Here is a 16,625-nt window from a genome sequence, read left to right as displayed (position 1 = left end):
CCTTTGAGAGTTATGTTAATGCTTTTCTTTCCTTGTTATAGTGCCAAGTGGCCTTAAACAGGAAGGTTCTCTCCGATTTGGCCATCTATGAACCCAAGACATTTAAATCATTGACAGCTCTGGCAAAGAGGAGACGAGAAGAAGGCATTGTTTCTGCAGTTGGAGATGGGAAGGAGCCTGAAGGAATATTTTCTCGTGTGGTGCATTATCATTAGTCCAAAAACACTTCTACAAACTGTGTCAGGTCATCAGCTCTTCGGTTTGATCAGCACTCGAAGAAACAGAGTGAATCAAAGCCCTGTGATGTTTAGCTGGGTGATATATAATCTTATATAATCTTGTGGGTAACTATAAATTGCTGATGTGAAGTCTCCATTACAGTTCATTATTATAAACTGTATGAACAAGAGAAGAAAAGGGGATTGACTACACACAAATTACTTTTGATTCCAGTTCTTTTAAAAATGCCAGTATAATATCTCTAATACTGGATTAAAAGCTTACTTTGTTATGTGGGGGAAGTACACACACTTTATTCTGCAGGTTACCGCATGCTGAAATATCTTTTATGTTCTGATTCAGAGCTGGTTTGTCATTTACTTGTGAAGACCTAACATTTTCATGATGAATAAAATTATTTCTGCTTTTTGACTGACAGGGCTGTGTTAAGCAGCTATCATTTTGGATTTTTATTTATATATTTCTTTATCTTACGTCCTAGAGGATGCTGGGGACTCCAAAAGGACCAAGGGGTACAGACTGGATCCGCAGGAGCTTGGGCACACTAAAAAGACTTTGGGTGTGAACTGGCTCCTCCCTCTATGCCCCTCCCCCAGACCTCAGTTAGACTTTGTGCCCAGGAGTGACTGGACACACACTAGGGGAGCTCTACTGAGTTTCTCTAGAAAGACTTTTGTTAGGTTTTTTATTTTCAGGGAGACCTGCTGGCTACAGGCTCCCTGCATCGAGGGACTGAGGGGAGAGTAGTCAGACCTACTTCTTCTTAGTTAAAGGCTCTGCTTCTTAGGCTACTGGACACCATTAGCTCCAGAGGGTTCGATCACTTGGTTCGCCTAGCTGCTTGTTCCCGGAGCCGCGCCGTCACCCCCCTCACAGAAGCCAGAAGCCGGGTGAGTATTAGAAGAACCGAAGACTTCAGATGGCAGAAGACTTCAGTAACGGAGGTAGCTCCATGCTCCCACACACTTCACCAACGGCACTCACAGGGTGCAGGGCGCTGGGGGGGAGCGCCCTGGGCAGCAGTTACTGGGGTCATATACACTGGCTAAAAGCATATTCGGTGCCCGGGCACCGTATATAATACCCCCGCCAGTATAAATTTTCAAATTTGAGCGGGACTGAAGCGCGCCGGGAAGGGGCGGGGCTTAGCCGCACAGCTCACCAGCGCCATTTTCTTCTCTCCATAGCCGCTGCAGAGACGCTGGCCCAGGTCCTCCATACTCCTCACAAGTAAAAGGGAGCAAAACGGGGGGGCACAGATAATGTGGTGCTTTTCTTATTATTACAGCGCTACTGAGATATATATATATATATATATATAATATATATATATATATATATATATATATGTGTAAAAAATGAAGTGCAATAGAGCGCCTACTGGTGTTTATCAGGATTCTGGATTTATAGGATTTCTATATAACCAGTTCACCATGTGAAAAGTGCAAAGTGTAAGTTAAGAAGGATTGACTTAGCTTCCTTGGGAACAGCTTCAGTCTGATGACACTTTTAGGACATGTAAAACAGAAATAAAAACCAACATAGTGTATACTGTTTGATTATATACAATGTTCAACACTTTAGGGACCTTGCTAGTCCCAATATGGATGAATAAGCTGGATGATAGGTACTATTTCCAGTACACAAGGGCTGGACGAATTTATAAAACAAACAATTTAATATAGCAAATCCTGAAGTAAATGTAGGTAGCACACGTACAAGAATAAAATTGTATATACAGCTTATCTGTCCACAAACGGAATCACCAGGTGAGCAACAGCCCAATCCTATTGGTGGATATTAAAAATGTCCTGAAGCAAATGCAGGTAGCATACGTACAAGATATAAAAATTAATACAGCTTATCTGTCCATTCAGAGAAGTCACGGGTGAGTCATAAGTCCCGGTCCCGACGTGTTTCGTCCTGTGGCATAGGACTTGATGAAGTCCTATGCCACAGGACGAAACGCGTCGGGACCGGGACTTATGACTCACCCGTGACTTCTCTGAATGGACAGATAAGCTGTATTAATTTTTATATCTTGTACGTATGCTACCTGCATTTGCTTCAGGACATTTTTAATATCCACCAATAGGATTGGGCTGTTGCTCACCTGGTGATTCCGTTTGTGGACAGATAAGCTGTATATACAATTTTATTCTTGTACGTGTGCTACCTACATTTACTTCAGGATTTGCTATATTAAATTGTTTGTTTTATAAATTCGTCCAGCCCTTGTGTACTGGAAATAGTACCTATCATCCAGCTTATTCATCCATATTGGGACTAGCAAGGTCCCTAAAGTGTTGAACATTGTATATAATCAAACAGTATACACTATGTTGGTTTTTATTTCTGTTTTACATGTCCTAAAAGTGTCATCAGACTGAAGCTGTTCCCAAGGAAGCTAAGTCAATCCTTCTTAACTTACACTTTGCACTTTTCACATGGTGAACTGGTTATATAGAAATCCTATAAATCCAGAATCCTGATAAACACCAGTAGGCGCTCTATTGCACTTCATTTTTTACATTTTATCCATATACTGGGCACGAGCTGCCACCCATTGATCCATGGGGGGGGTGTCAAAACATTTTTTATTTGATCACATTCACTATATTTCACTTTTTGTTTCTAAATTTAGGACTAGTCTATGTGCTGTTATTCATTTTTTTATATATATATACATATATATATATATATATATATATATATATATATATATATATATATATATATATATATATATATATATATATATATATATATTATACTTGTGTAGTATATAGGCGCTGGGGTGTGAGCTGGCATACTCCCTCTGTGTTTCTCTCTCCAGGCTTCCCTGTAGGCTGTCCCCTTTATTTGGCCAGTGGGGGTGTCGGTACTACGTGTCGGCATGTCTGTGGCTGAGTGTTCCTCCCCGGAGGAAGTTACTGGGGGCGTAGAAAAGGAGCTGAAGATGGCTCTGTCGGCACAGCCGACTGCTGATTGGGTTGCTATGTTAAGTACACTTAATGCTAATGTGGCTTTATTGTCTAAGAGGCTAGATAAATCTGATTCTCAGACTCAAACATGGAGAAAATCCATGGAAGATGCTCTGGCTCAGGTGCAGACCCCCTTAGGCTCACAAAAACGTTCATTTACCCAGATGGTAGATACAGATGCCGACACGGACTCTGATTCCGATGTCTATTTTAATGAGGCTACTTTACACCCAAGGGTAGTTAAGAGTATTCATTACATGATTGTGGCTATTAAAGATGTTTCTCTAACGTCCTAGTGCAGGGGTTCTCAAACTCTGTCCTCAGGACCCCACACAGTGCATGTTTTGCAGGTAACCCAGCAAGTGCACAGGTGTATTAATTACTCACTGACACATTTTAAAAGGCCCACAGGTGGAGCTAATTATTTCACTTGTGATTCTGTGAGGAGACCTGCAAAACATGCACTGTGTGGGGTCCTGAGGACCGAGTTTGAGAACCTGTGTCCTAGTGGATGCTGGGGACTCCGTAAGGACCATGGGGAATAGACGGGCTCCGCAGGAGACAGGGCACTCTAAGAAAGAATTAGGTCTACTGGTGTGCACTGGCTCCTCCCTCTATGTCCCTCCTCCAGACCTCAGTTAGAATCTGTGCCCGGACAGAGCTGGGTGCACTTTAGTGAGCTCTCCTGAGCTTGCTAATAAGAAAGTATTTTGTTAGGTTTTTTATTTTCAGAGAGATCTGCTGGCAACAGACTCTCTGCTACGTGGGACTGAGGGGAGAGAAGCAAACCTACTAACTGCGGCTAGGTCGTGCTTCTTAGGCTACTGGACACCATTAGCTCCAGAGGGATCAAACACAGGAACTCACCCTTGGTCGTCCGATCCCGGAGCCGCGCCGTCGTCCCCCTCGCAGAGCCAGAAGCAAGAAGCCGGCGAGAGAAGTAAGAAGACTTCAAAAGCGGCGGCAGAAGACTCCTGTCTTCATATGAGGTAGCGCACAGCACTGCAGCTGTGCGCCATTGCTCCCACATTACACCCAAACACTCCGGTCACTGTAGGGTGCATGGGGGGGGGGGGGGCGCCCTGGGCCGCAATTAAGTACCTCTGGCATAAATAGAGCATATATACAGTTGGGCACTGTATATATGCATGAGCCCCCGCCATTATTTTGCACAAAATTGCGGGACAGAAGCCTGCCGCTGAGGGGGCGGGGCTTCTTCCTCAGCACTCACCAGCGCCATTTTCTCTCCACAGCTCCGCTGAGAGGAAGCTCCCCAGGCTCTCCCCTGCAGAATCACGGTAGAAAGAGGGTAAAAAGAGAGGGGGGGCACATAAATTTAGCGCAAAATCACAAATACAGCAGCTACTGGGTAAACACTAAGTTACTGTGTAATTCCTGGGTTATATAGCGCTGGGGTGTGTGCTGGCAAACTCTCTCTCTGTCTCTCCAAAAGGCCTTCTGGGGGGGGTGTCTGTCCTCAAATAGAGCATCCCCTGTGTGTGTGGTGTGTCGGTACGATTGTGTCGACATGTTTGACGAGGAAGGCTATGTGGAAGCAGAGCAGGTGCAGATGAATGTGGGGTCGCCGCCGACGGCGCCGACACCTGATTGGATGGATATGTGGAAGGTGTTAAATGATAATGTAAACTCCTTGCATAAAAGGTTGGATAAAGCTGAAGCCTTGGGACAGTCAGGGTCTCAACCCATGCCTGATCCTACAGCGCAGAGGCCGCCAGGGTCTCAGAAGCGCCCACTATCCCAGATTGTTGACACAGATATCGACATGGATTCTGACTCCAGTGTCGATGGCGATGATGCAAAGTTGCAGCCTAAAATGGCTAAAGCCATCCGCTACATGATTATAGCAATGAAGGATGTATTGCACATTTCAGAGGTAAACCCTGTCCCTGACAAGAGAGTTTATATGTTTGGGGAAAAAGGCAAGAATTGACTTTTCCCCCTTCACATGAGTTAAATGAGTTATGTGAAAAAGCTTGGGATTCTCCTGATAGGAAAGTGCAGATTTCCAAACGGTTACTTATGGCGTATCCTTTCCCGCCAACGGACAGGGTACGCTTGGAATGCTCCCCTAGGGTAGACAAAGCTTTGACACGCTTATCTAAGAAGGTGGCCCTGCCGTCACAGGATACGGCCTCCCTAAAGGATCCTGCGGATAGGAAGCAGGAAGGTATCCTGAAGTCCGTTTATACACATTCAGGTACCCTACGGAGGCCGGCAATTGCGTCGGCCTGGATGTGTAGTGCTGTAGCAGCATGGACAGATACCCTGTCTGAGTAACTTGATACCTTGGACAAGGATACTATATTACTGACCCTGGGGCATATAAGAGACGCTGTCCTATATATGAGGGATGCCCAGAGAGACATTTGCCTACTGGGCTCTAGAATAAATGCAATGTCAATTTCTGCCAGAAGGGTCATGTGGACTCGGCAATGGACAGGTGATGCCGACTCAAAAAAGCACATGGAGGTTTTACCTTATATGGGTGAGGAATTATTTGGGGACGGTCTCTCGGACCTAGTTTCCACAGCTACGGCTGGGAAGTCAAATTTTTTGCCATATATTTCCTCACACCCTAAGAAGGCACCGTATTACCAAATGCAGTCCTTTCGATCGCAAAGAGGCAAGAAAGTCCGAGGGGCGTCTTTTCTTGCCAGAGGCAGGGGTAGAGGAAAGAAGCTGCACAATACAGCTAGTTCCCAGGAACAGAAGTCCTCCCCGGCTTCCACTAAATCCACCGCATGACGCTGGGGCTCCACAGGTGGAGCCAGGAGCGGTGGGGGCGCGTCTCCGAAATTTCAGCCACCAGTGGGTTCGCTCACAGGTGGATCCCTGGGCTATACAGATTGTGTCTCAGGGATACAAGCTGGAATTCGAAATGATGCCCCCTCACCGTTACCTCAAATCGGCCCTGCCAGCTTCCCCCATAGAAAGGGAAGTAGTGTTAGCGGCAATTCACAAAATATATCTCCAGCAGGTGGTGGTACAGGTTCCCCTCCCTCAACAGGGAAGGGGTTACTATTCCACAATGTTTGTGGTTCCGAAACCGGACGGTTCGGTCAGACCCATATTGAATTTAAAATCCCTGAACATTTACCTGAAAAGGTTCAAGTTCAAGATGGAATCGCTCAGGGCGGTTATTGCGAGCCTGGAAGAGGGGGATTTTATGGTGTCTCTGGACATAAAGGATGCTTACCTGCATGTCCCCATTTATCCACCTCATCAGGAGTACCTCAGATTTGTGGTACAGGACTGTCATTACCAATTCCAGACGTTGCCGTTTGGTCTGTCCACGGCACCGAGAATATTTACCAAGGTAATGGCGGAAATAATGGTGCTCCTGCGGAAGTAAGGAGTCACAATTATCCCATACTTGGACGATCTCCTCATAAAGGCGAGGTCCAGAGAGCAGTTGCTGATCAGCGTAGCACACTCTCGGGAGGTGTTACTACAGCACGGCTGGATTCTGAATATTCCAAAGTCGCAGCTGATTCCTACGACGAGACTGCCCTTTCTGGGCATGATTCTGGACACAGACCAGAAGAAGGTATTTCTCCCGGAGGAGAAGGCCCAGGAGCACGTGACTCTGGTCAGAGACCTCTTAAAACCAAAACGGGTGTCGGTGCATCAATGCACGCGAGTCCTGGGAAAGATGGTGGCGTCATACGAAGCCATTCCCTTCGGCAGGTTCCATGCGAGGACCTTTCAGTGGGATCTGTTGGACAAGTGGTCCGGATCGCATCTTCAGATGCATCGTCTGATCACCCTATCCCCCAGGGCCAGGGTGTCTCTTCTGTGGTGGCTGCAGAGTGCTCACCTTCTCGAGGGCCGCAGGTTCGGCATACAGGACTGGATCCTGGTGACCACGGATGCAAGCCTCCAAGGGTGGGGGGGGGGGGGGGCAGCCACTCAGGGAAGAAACTTCCAGGGGCTGTGGTCCAGTCAGGAGACTTGTCTGCACATCAATATCCTGGAACTAAGGGCCATATACAACGCCCTGAGTCAAGCGGAGCCTCTGCTTTGCAACAAACCAGTGCTGATTCAGTCAGACAACATCACCGCAGTGGCTCATGTAAACCGCCAGGGCGGCACAAGAAGCAGGGTGGCGATGGCAGAAGCCACCAGAATTCTTCGCTGGGCGGAGAATCACGTGCAAGCACTGTAAGCAGTGTTCATTCCGGGAGTGGACAACTGGGAAGCAGACTTCCTCAGCAGGCACGACCTCCACCCGGGAGAGTGGGGACTTCATCAAGAAGTCTTCACACAGATTACAAATCGATGGGAACTGCCACAGGTGGACATGATGGCATCCCGCCTAAACAAAAAGCTACAAAGGTATTGCGCCAAGTCAAGAGACCCTCAGGCGATAGCTGTGGACGCTCTAGTGACACCGTGGGTGTTCCAGTCGGTTTATGTGTTTCCTCCTCTTCCTCTCATACCAAAGGTGCTGAGAATAGTAAGGAAAAGAGGAGTGAGAACAATACTCATTGTTCCAGATTGGCCAAGAAGGACTTGGTATCCGGAACTGCAAGAAATGCTCACAGAGGACCCATGGCCTCTGCCTCTCAGACAGGATCTGTTGCAACAGGGGCCCTGTCTGTTCCAAGACTTACCGCGGCTGCGTTTGACGGCATGGCGGTTGAACGCCGGATCCTAGCGGAGAAAGGCATTCCGGATGAAGTTATTCCTACGCTGATAAAGGCTAGGAAAGACGTGACAGCAAAACATTATCACCGTATATGGCGAAAATATGTTGCTTGGTGTGAGGCCAGGAAGGTCCCTACAGAGGAATTCCAGCTAGGCCGTTTCCTTCACTTCCTACAGTCGGGAGTGACTATGGGCTTAAAATTAGGGTCCATCAAGGTCCAGATTTCGGCCCTATCCATTTTCTTTCAAAAGGAACTAGCTTCTCTTCCTGAAGTTCAGACGTTTGTTAAGGGAGTGCTGCATATTCAGCCCCCTTTTGTGCCACCAGTGGCACCTTGGGATCTTAACGTGGTGTTGAGTTTCCTGAAATCTCACTGGTTTGAGCCACTTAAAACCGTGGAGTTAAAATATCTCACGTGGAAAGTGGTCATGCTATTGGCCTTAGCTTCAGCTAGGCGGGTATCCGAATTGGCGGCTTTGTCATGTAAAAGCCCCTATCTGGTTTTCCATATGGACAGGGCAGAATTACGGACTCGTCCGCAATTTGTGCCGAAGGTGGTGTCATCTTTTCATTTGAACCAGCCTTTTGTGGTGCCTGCGGCTACTCGTGACTTGGAGGATTCCAAGTTGCTGGATGTGGTCAGGGCTTTGAAGATTTATGTAGCCAGAACGGCTGGAGTCAGGAAAACTGACTCGCTGTTTATCCTGTATGCATTCAACAAGCTGGGTGCTCCTGCTTCAAAGCAAACTATTGCTCGCTGGATCTGTAACACGATTCAGCAGGCTCATTCTGCGGCTGGATTGCCGCCTCCAAAATCAGTAAAAGCCCATTCCACAAGGAAGGTGGGCTCTTCTTGGGCGGCTGCCCGAGGGGTCTCGGCATTACAGCTTTGCCGAGCAGCTACTTGGTCGGGTTCAAACACTTTTGCAAAATTCTACAAGTTTGATACCCTGGCTGAGGAGGACCTTGTGTTTGCTCATTCGGTGCTGCAGAGTCATCCGCACTCTCCCGCCCGTTTGGGAGCTTTGGTATAATCCCCATGGTCCTTACGGAGTCCCCAGCATCCACTAGGACGTTAGAGAAAATAAGATTTTACTCACCGGTAAATCTATTTCTCGTAGTCCGTAGTGGATGCTGGGCGCCCGTCCCAAGTGCGGACTTCTTCTGCAATACTTGTGTATAGTTATTGCTTAAATAAAGTTTATGTTATGTTTGCATCAGGTTGTCTGATGCTCTGTTATTGTTCATACTGTTAACTGGGTAAGTGTATCACGAGTTATACGGTGTGATTGGTGTGGCTGGTATGAGTCTTACCCTGGATTCCAAAATCCTTTCCTTGTACTGTCAGCTCTTCCGGGCACAGTTTCCTTAACTGAGGTCTGGAGGAGGGACATAGAGGGAGGAGCCAGTTCACACCAGTAGACCTAATTCTTTGTTAGAGTGCCCTGTCTCCTTCGGAGCCCGTCTATTCCCCATGGTCCTTACGGAGTCCCCAGCATCCACTACGGACTACGAGAAATAGATTTACCGGTGAGTAAAATCTTATTTTTACATATCTCTGACGAACCTACTGTTCAGGAAACAAGGATTTGCCTCTTTCTCTAACGTCCTTGAGGATGCTGGGACTCCGTAAGGACCATGGGGAATAGACGGGCTCCGCAGGAGATAGGGCACTTTAAGAAAGCTTTGGACTCTGGGTGTGCACTGGCTTCTCCCTCTATGCCCCTCCTCCAGACCTCCGTTTTACACTGTGACCAGAGCAAGATGGGTGCACGGCAGAGAGCTCTCCAGAGTTCTCTGCCTAGAAGCATTTTTGTTTGGATTTTTTTTTTTCTACCTTTTACTACTTTTTCACAGGGAGCACTGCTGGCAACAGGCTCCCTGCATCGAGGGACTGAGGAGAGAGGAGCAGACCTCAAAGATAGGCTCTGCTTCCTCGGCTACTGGACACCATTAGCTCCAGAGGGGGTGAACGCAGGTTCTTACTGGGCGTCCACCCCCGGAGCCGCACCGCCGTTCTCCTCACAGAGCTAGAAGTACAGAAGACAGAAGTCGTCAGGCGGCAGAAGCCTTCAGCTTCACTGAGGTAACGCACAGCACTGCAGCTGTGCGCCATTGCTCCCATACACCTCACATACTCCGGTCACTGTAAGGGTGCAGGGCGCAGGGGGGGGGGGGGGGGGGGGGGCGCGCCCTGGGCAGCAATATAAACCTCTGCATGGCAAAAAGACTATATACATGTACAGGTGGGCTCTGTACATGTATATAAAAGAGCCCCCGCCATATTTTACTAAGTTTGAGCGGGACAGAAGCCCGCCGCCGAGGGGGCGTGGCTTCTCCCTCAGCACCCACCAGCGCCATTTTCTCTCCACAGCACTGCTGAGAGGAAGCTCCCTGGACTCTCCCCTGCTTACACACGGTGAAAGGGTGCTTAAAAGAGAGGGGGGGGGGCACAAAATTGGCGGTTTACATATTATACAGCGCTGCTGGGGAAAAACATTTTGTGTTGGTCTCCAGGTTTATTGCGCTGGGGTGTGTGCTGGCATAGTCTCTCTCTGTCTCTCCAAAAGGCCTTGACAGGGATACTGTCTTCAGGAAAGGGAAAAAACCTGAGGTGAAGTTTCCTCCCTCTCATGAAATGAATGCTCTTTGTGAAAAAGCTTGGGAGTCGCCGGACAAGAGGTGGCAGATTCCCAAGAGAATTTTTATGGCGTATCCTTTCCCCTCTGATGACAGGGAAAAATGGGAGTCGTCTCCAAATGTCGACAAGGCTCTATCCCGTTTGTCCAAGAAGGTGGCGCTTCCGTCCCCTGACACGGCTGCTCTCAAGGATCCGGCTGATCGTAAGCTGGAGACGTCTTCGAAGGCCATTTTCGTTAATACTGGTGCATTGCTCAGACCTGCTGTGGTGTCGGTATGGGTGAGTAGTGCTATTGCTAAATGGGCTGATAATTTAGCTTCTGATATGGATACCCTTGATAAAGATAATAATCTTTTGACTCTTGGTTATATCAAGGACGCTGCAGATTACCTAAAGGATGCGGCGAGAGATGTTGGCCTCTTGGGATCAAGAGCCAATGCCATGGCGGTCTCGGCCAGGAGGGCGCTGTGGATCCATCAATGGAATGCTGATGCCGACTCCAAGAAAAATATGGAAGCTCTCCCCTTCAAAGGTGTCTTGTTTGGTGACTGCCTGGCTGACCTGGTGTCTACCGCTACTGCGGGTAAGTCATCTTTTCTTCCTTATGTTCCCACTCAAGAGAAAAAGGGGCCCCGTCAACAGATGCAGTCCTTTCGGCCTAATAAATGCAAATGAGGTAAGGGCTCGTCCTTCTTCGCTTCAAGGGGTAGAGGAAGGGGAAAGAAGTCGCCTGCAGGGCCAAAAGTCCTCCCCCCGCCTCTACCAAGTCCACCGCATGACGCTGGGGCTCCCCTGCGGGAGTCCGTGCCGGTGGGGGGCCGTCTCCGAATCTTCAGTCAGGTCTGGTTTCAATCAGCCCTGGATCCTTGGGCCTTAGACATAGTGTCCCAAGGGTACAAGCTGGAGTTTCAGAGAGATGCCCCCCCGACGCTTTTTCATATCGGCCTTGCCTGTTTCTCTTCCAGAAAGAGAAGTAGTAAATGCTGCGATACAAAAGTTGTGTCAACAGAGAGTTCTATTCGAGCCTCTTTGTCGTACCGAAGCCGGACGGTTTGGTCAGACCGATTCTGAACCTAAAATCCCTCAATCCATACTTGAAAACTTTCAAGTTCAAGATGGAATCTCTTCGAGCTGTGATCTCCAGCCTAGAAGGGGGGGTTTTTATGGCGTCAGTCGACATAAAGGATGCCTACTTACACGTCCCGATTTATCATCCGCATCAGGCCTTCCTGAGATTTGCGGTGGAGGATTGTCATTACCAATTTCAGACGTTGCCGTTTGGGCTTTCCACGGCCTCGAGGGTTTTCACCAAGGTTATGGCAGAAATGATGGTACTCCTTCGCAAGCGAGGGGTCACAATTATCCCGTACTTGGACGATCTCCTGATAAAGGCGAGGTCAAAGGAACAATTGTTAAAGAATGTGGAACTCTCCCTGACTGTTCTGCACCATCACGGTTGGATTTTAAATTTGCCAAAGTCTCAGTTAATTCCGACGACTCGGCTGCCCTTCCTGGGCATGATCCTAGACACGAAGCTTCAGAGAGTGTTTCTTCTGGAGGACAAAGCTCTAGAAATACAGACCATGGTCAAGGAGCTTTTGAGACCGACAAGAGTGTCGATTCATCAATGCACTCGAGTGCTAGGGAAGATGGTGGCGGCTTACGAGGCCATTCCGTTTGGCAGGTTTCATGCCAGGGTGTTTCAGTGGGACCTGCTGGACAAATGGTCCGGGTCTCGCCTACACATGCACCGGAAAATAAGTCTGCAAGGCTCTCACCTTCTAGAGGGACGCCGTTTCGGAATCCAGGACTAGGTCCTGCTGACCACAGATGCAAGTCCTCCGAGGCTGGGGCGCAGTCGCGCAGGGAAGAAGTTTCCAGGGAAAATGGTCAAGCCAGGAATCTTCTCTCCCCATAAATGTTCTCGAGTTAAGAGCCATTTACAACGGCCTCCTGCAAGCGAAGAGTTTTCTTTAGGGTCTTCCTGTCCTGATCCAGTCGGACAACATCACAGCGGTGGCGTACGTAAACCGCCAAGGCGGAACAAGGAGCAGGGCCGCAATGGCGGAGGCCACAAGAATTCTCCGCTGGGCGGAACAGCACGTGAGCGCTCTGTCAGCAGTCTTCCTCCCGGGTGTGGACAACTGGGAAGCAGACTTTCTCAGCAGACATGATCTCCATCCAGGAGAGTGGGCTCTTCATCAAGAAGTATTTGCAGAAGTGACAAGGCGTTGGAACTCCTCTGTTAGACATGATGGCGTCTCGCCTCAACAAGAAACTTCCAAAGTATTGTTCCAAGTCAAGGGACCCCCAAGTCTGTGCGGTGGATGCCCTGGTAACTCCGTGGGTGTTTCAGTCGGTATATGTTTTCCCTCCGCTTCCTCTCATTCCAAAGGTGCTGAGGATCGTAAGATGAACAAGGGTTCAGGCAATACTCGTCGCTTCAGATTGGCCACGGAGGGCCTGGTATCCGGATCTTCAGGAATTACTAGGGGAAGATCCCTGGCCGCTTCCTCTAAGAGCGGACCTGTTACTGCAGGGGCCCTACCTGTTTCCGGACTTACCGCGGCTGCATTTGACGGCGTGGAAGTTGAACGCCAGATTTTAGCTCGGAAGGGTATTCCCGGGGAAGTCATCCCCACTCTCCTTAAGGCTAGGAAGGAGGTCACGGCGAAACATTATCACCGTATTTGGAGAAAGTATGTGTCGTGGTGTGAATCCAAAGCAGCTCTTGCGGAGGAGTTTCACTTGGGTCGTTTCCTCCATTTTTTTGCAGGCAGGCGTGGATGCAGGCCTGAAATTGGGTTCCATCAAAGTGCAGATTTCAGCCTTATCTATTTTCTTTCAAAAGGAATTGGCCGTCCTTCCTAAGGTTCAGACATTCGTGAAGGGAGTGCTGCATATCCATCCTCCATTTGTGCCACCTGTGGCGCCGTTGGATCTTGAAGTGGTGTTGCAGTTTCTTATGTCTCACTGGTTTGAGCTTTTGCCTTAAGTTGAGTTAAAGTTTCTCACTTGTGGTCATGCTTTTGGCTCTGGCGTCTGCCAGGCGAGTGTCTGAGTTGGTGGCCTTGTCTCACAAGAGCCCATATTTGATCTTCCATTGGGATAGAGCGGAATTGCGGACTCGTCAACAATTTCTGCCGAAGGTGGTTTCTTCGTTTCACATTAACCAACCTAGTGTGGTGCCTGTGGCTACGGATGCTATGGCGGTCCCAAAATATCTTGATGTTGTATGAGTTTTGAAAATTTACGTCACCAGGACGGCTCTTACTAGAAAGACAGTGGCTCTGTTTGTCCTGTATGCTTCCAACAAGATTGGAAATCCTGCTTCTAAGCAAACTATTGCACACTGGATTTGTAATACGATTCAGCTAGCTCATTCTTCGGCTGGGCTACCGTTGCCGAAATCAGTAAAGGCCCATTCTACCAGGAAAGTGGGCTCATCTTGGGCGGCTGCCCGAGGGGTCTCGGCACTTCAACTTTGCCGAGCAGATACGTGGTCGGGTTCAAACACTTTTGCTAAGTTATACAAGTTTGATAGCCTGGCTGATGAGGACCTCATGTTTGCTCAATCGGTGCTGCAGAGTCGTCCGCACTCTCCCGCCCGGTCTGGAGCTTTGGTATAGACCCCATGGTCCTTTTGGAGTCCCCAAAAGAAAATAGGATTTTAATATCTACCGGTAAATCCTTTTATGCTGGTCCATAGAGGATGCTGGGCGCCCATCCCAGTGCGGAGTGTTCCTTGCAGTTAGGTTGATACTGGTTATTTTCGGTTACACGTGCATTGTGTATCAGTTATGTTCAGCTTGTTGCTGTTGTTAGTTCATACTGTTATCTGGTTTTATGCTACTCCAGTTGTACGGTATGTTTGTGGTGTGGGCTGGTATGTTTCTTGCCCTTAGTTGAACAAAAATCCTTTCCTCGAAATGTCAGTGTCTCCTGGGCACAGTTCCTATAACTGTGGTCTGGGGGAGGGGCATTGACTGGGTGTGAACTGGCTCCTCCCTCTAAGTCTTTTTAGTGTGCCCAAGCTCCTGCGGATCCCGTCTATACCCCTTGGTCCTTTTGGAGTCCCCAGCATCCTCTACGGACTAGGAGAAAAGGATTTACCGGTAGGTATTAAAATCCTATTTTTCCTACACCTCCATCACAGTAGATGTTGTTGAATTTTTGTTACTGCGCAGCAGTTTAAAGACACTACATTAAAGATGTAGTTCTAACACAAACGTAATAGGCTCTGAGATGCTGGTCCTGACACAATTCTGCCAATGTACATCCAATTTGTTTTGTTTTAAGGTGAAAATAACCGGTTTTCTCTTACGTCCTAGGGCAGTGATGGCTAACCTTGACACTCCAGCAGCTGTTGAACTACACATCCCAGCATGCCCTGCATCAGTTTTGCTATTTGGCCATGCTAAAACTGAGGCAGGGCATGCTGGGATGTGTAGTTCAACAACAGCTGGAGTGTCAAGGTTAGCCATCACTGTCCCTAGGTGTCGAAGTCGGAAAATATTGCAATACACACACCACATGCAAACACCACACAGATGGCATCCATATATGTACTTAGTCTGGCGTGCGTGCAGCATACTCGCAAATTGCGTACAATCGCCTCCCACGGGAGTGCGCGTACGGGCGTGGTATGAGCAATTACAGAAAGATTTTACTTGCAATGGAAATTAATACAGACACATGCCACATGACCCAGCCTGTGTCGAGTCACTGTTCACATACACACTAATCTAACCAAACATGCACATCCTTCCAAAACAATGTCTTGTTCACTCCAATGTTTGAACAGACCCCCTGGTCTGTGAAGAAAGACAAACACAAACCAAACAAGACATCGTTTGGTGGGGGCCAGAACAATGGGAGACAAATATCCCAATAGATACACACAAGCTTGTGGTTGCAAATTATTAACTACTGGCAGCCTGCAGTCTAGAAAACCTTTGAAAGATAGATATAATAAGCAGGGAAACAAATATATATATATATATATATATATTTGTGTGTATCTTGAGAATGGTTGGTCATTTCATGTGTAGAATCGTGTTGCTTGGAAATAGCATGACAGGGTAACCTAATGAACATGGAAATATCTGTCACACATTGCATGTTTCCCAAACTTGGTGCACACATTGCACATAGTCTCCCCTTTCCCCTCATGCAACTTTTACTTATTTGCAAGGCACAACAAGGGAATTATACACCTTTACAGTATGCGAGGGGACAGTAACTGATCAGAGCATCATGCATGGTATCTACGTGTTCGGATAATTATGAGTAATAATCCGGTGTTGGTTTGGAGAAGATCGCATGTCGTTGCGAATAGTTATTCGCAAAGGCAGATTAAAGGTATATTTGTGTTTATTATGTACTTGGTATGCGGTAGGAATCCAGAGCTGACCAGCAGTACACACCCCTGGATCAAGGCATCGCCCATCTCTTCAAACCGACCAATGACCTCTCCTGTACTGTAAACGACCATCCCTCCAACCAATTAGTGGAGAGCATACAACCTCATTGTATTGTATTTTGGGCAAGGGTATATAAACCTTGCACCTGGGCCAGTCACACACTCTCTCTCTCTCTCTCTGCTTTTTAAAGACTCATAGGTCGTCTCGCCAGATGACTGGGGACCGGATCCGAGTGGCGCAAGTGACAAAGCGTACGTATCATTGGGTGTGACTCTCTCTCTCTGTGATTGAATTGTATTGTGTTGTACCATTTATATTTTAACTTATTGTAATCCCCTTTTACAAATATATTATTACTTGTTGCTGCTTTGGACCACAACATACAATCGAATACTGGTGTCGCATTCAGTTTCTGTGGAGCGTTTGTATAGTGTAATTGCCACACCTAGAGCTGCCTCGTGCTCTCAGCGTGTCGGTCTGTGTGTATGCACTGAGTGTAAGCTGCACGGCTATTCCGGCGTGTGTACGCAAAGTGCGTGCACAGTACGGGACTGTGTACGCTAACTGGGGACAGAGTATGTAGGTAAAGGATTTATTACAGCGGCCGCAGCGGCTTCAGTTACAGTGTGCAATAGGGGTTAGTGGCTGCTTTCCAAGAAGTCTATCGA

General features: G+C 48.0%; 1 protein-coding gene across 1 annotated transcript in view; it reads left to right on the top strand.

The window, feature by feature from the left end:
- Positions 1–651, top strand: part of MRPL20 (mitochondrial ribosomal protein L20) — a 52,643-nt gene extending 51,992 nt beyond the window's left edge. Inside the window, exon 4 of the mRNA XM_063941872.1 lies at positions 42–651. Coding sequence (XP_063797942.1) covers positions 42–215 — 174 coding nt within the window. The 3' untranslated portion in view covers positions 216–651. The remainder of the gene's footprint in view (positions 1–41) is intronic.
- Positions 652–16,625: the final 15,974 nt, after the last annotated feature.

The sequence above is a fragment of the Pseudophryne corroboree genome, chromosome 10 (genome assembly GCF_028390025.1).
Source record: "Pseudophryne corroboree isolate aPseCor3 chromosome 10, aPseCor3.hap2, whole genome shotgun sequence".
NCBI classification, from domain to species: domain Eukaryota; kingdom Metazoa; phylum Chordata; class Amphibia; order Anura; family Myobatrachidae; genus Pseudophryne; species Pseudophryne corroboree.
Note: the sequence above shows the minus strand (reverse complement) of the source record. Positions and strands in the feature narration are given on the sequence as shown.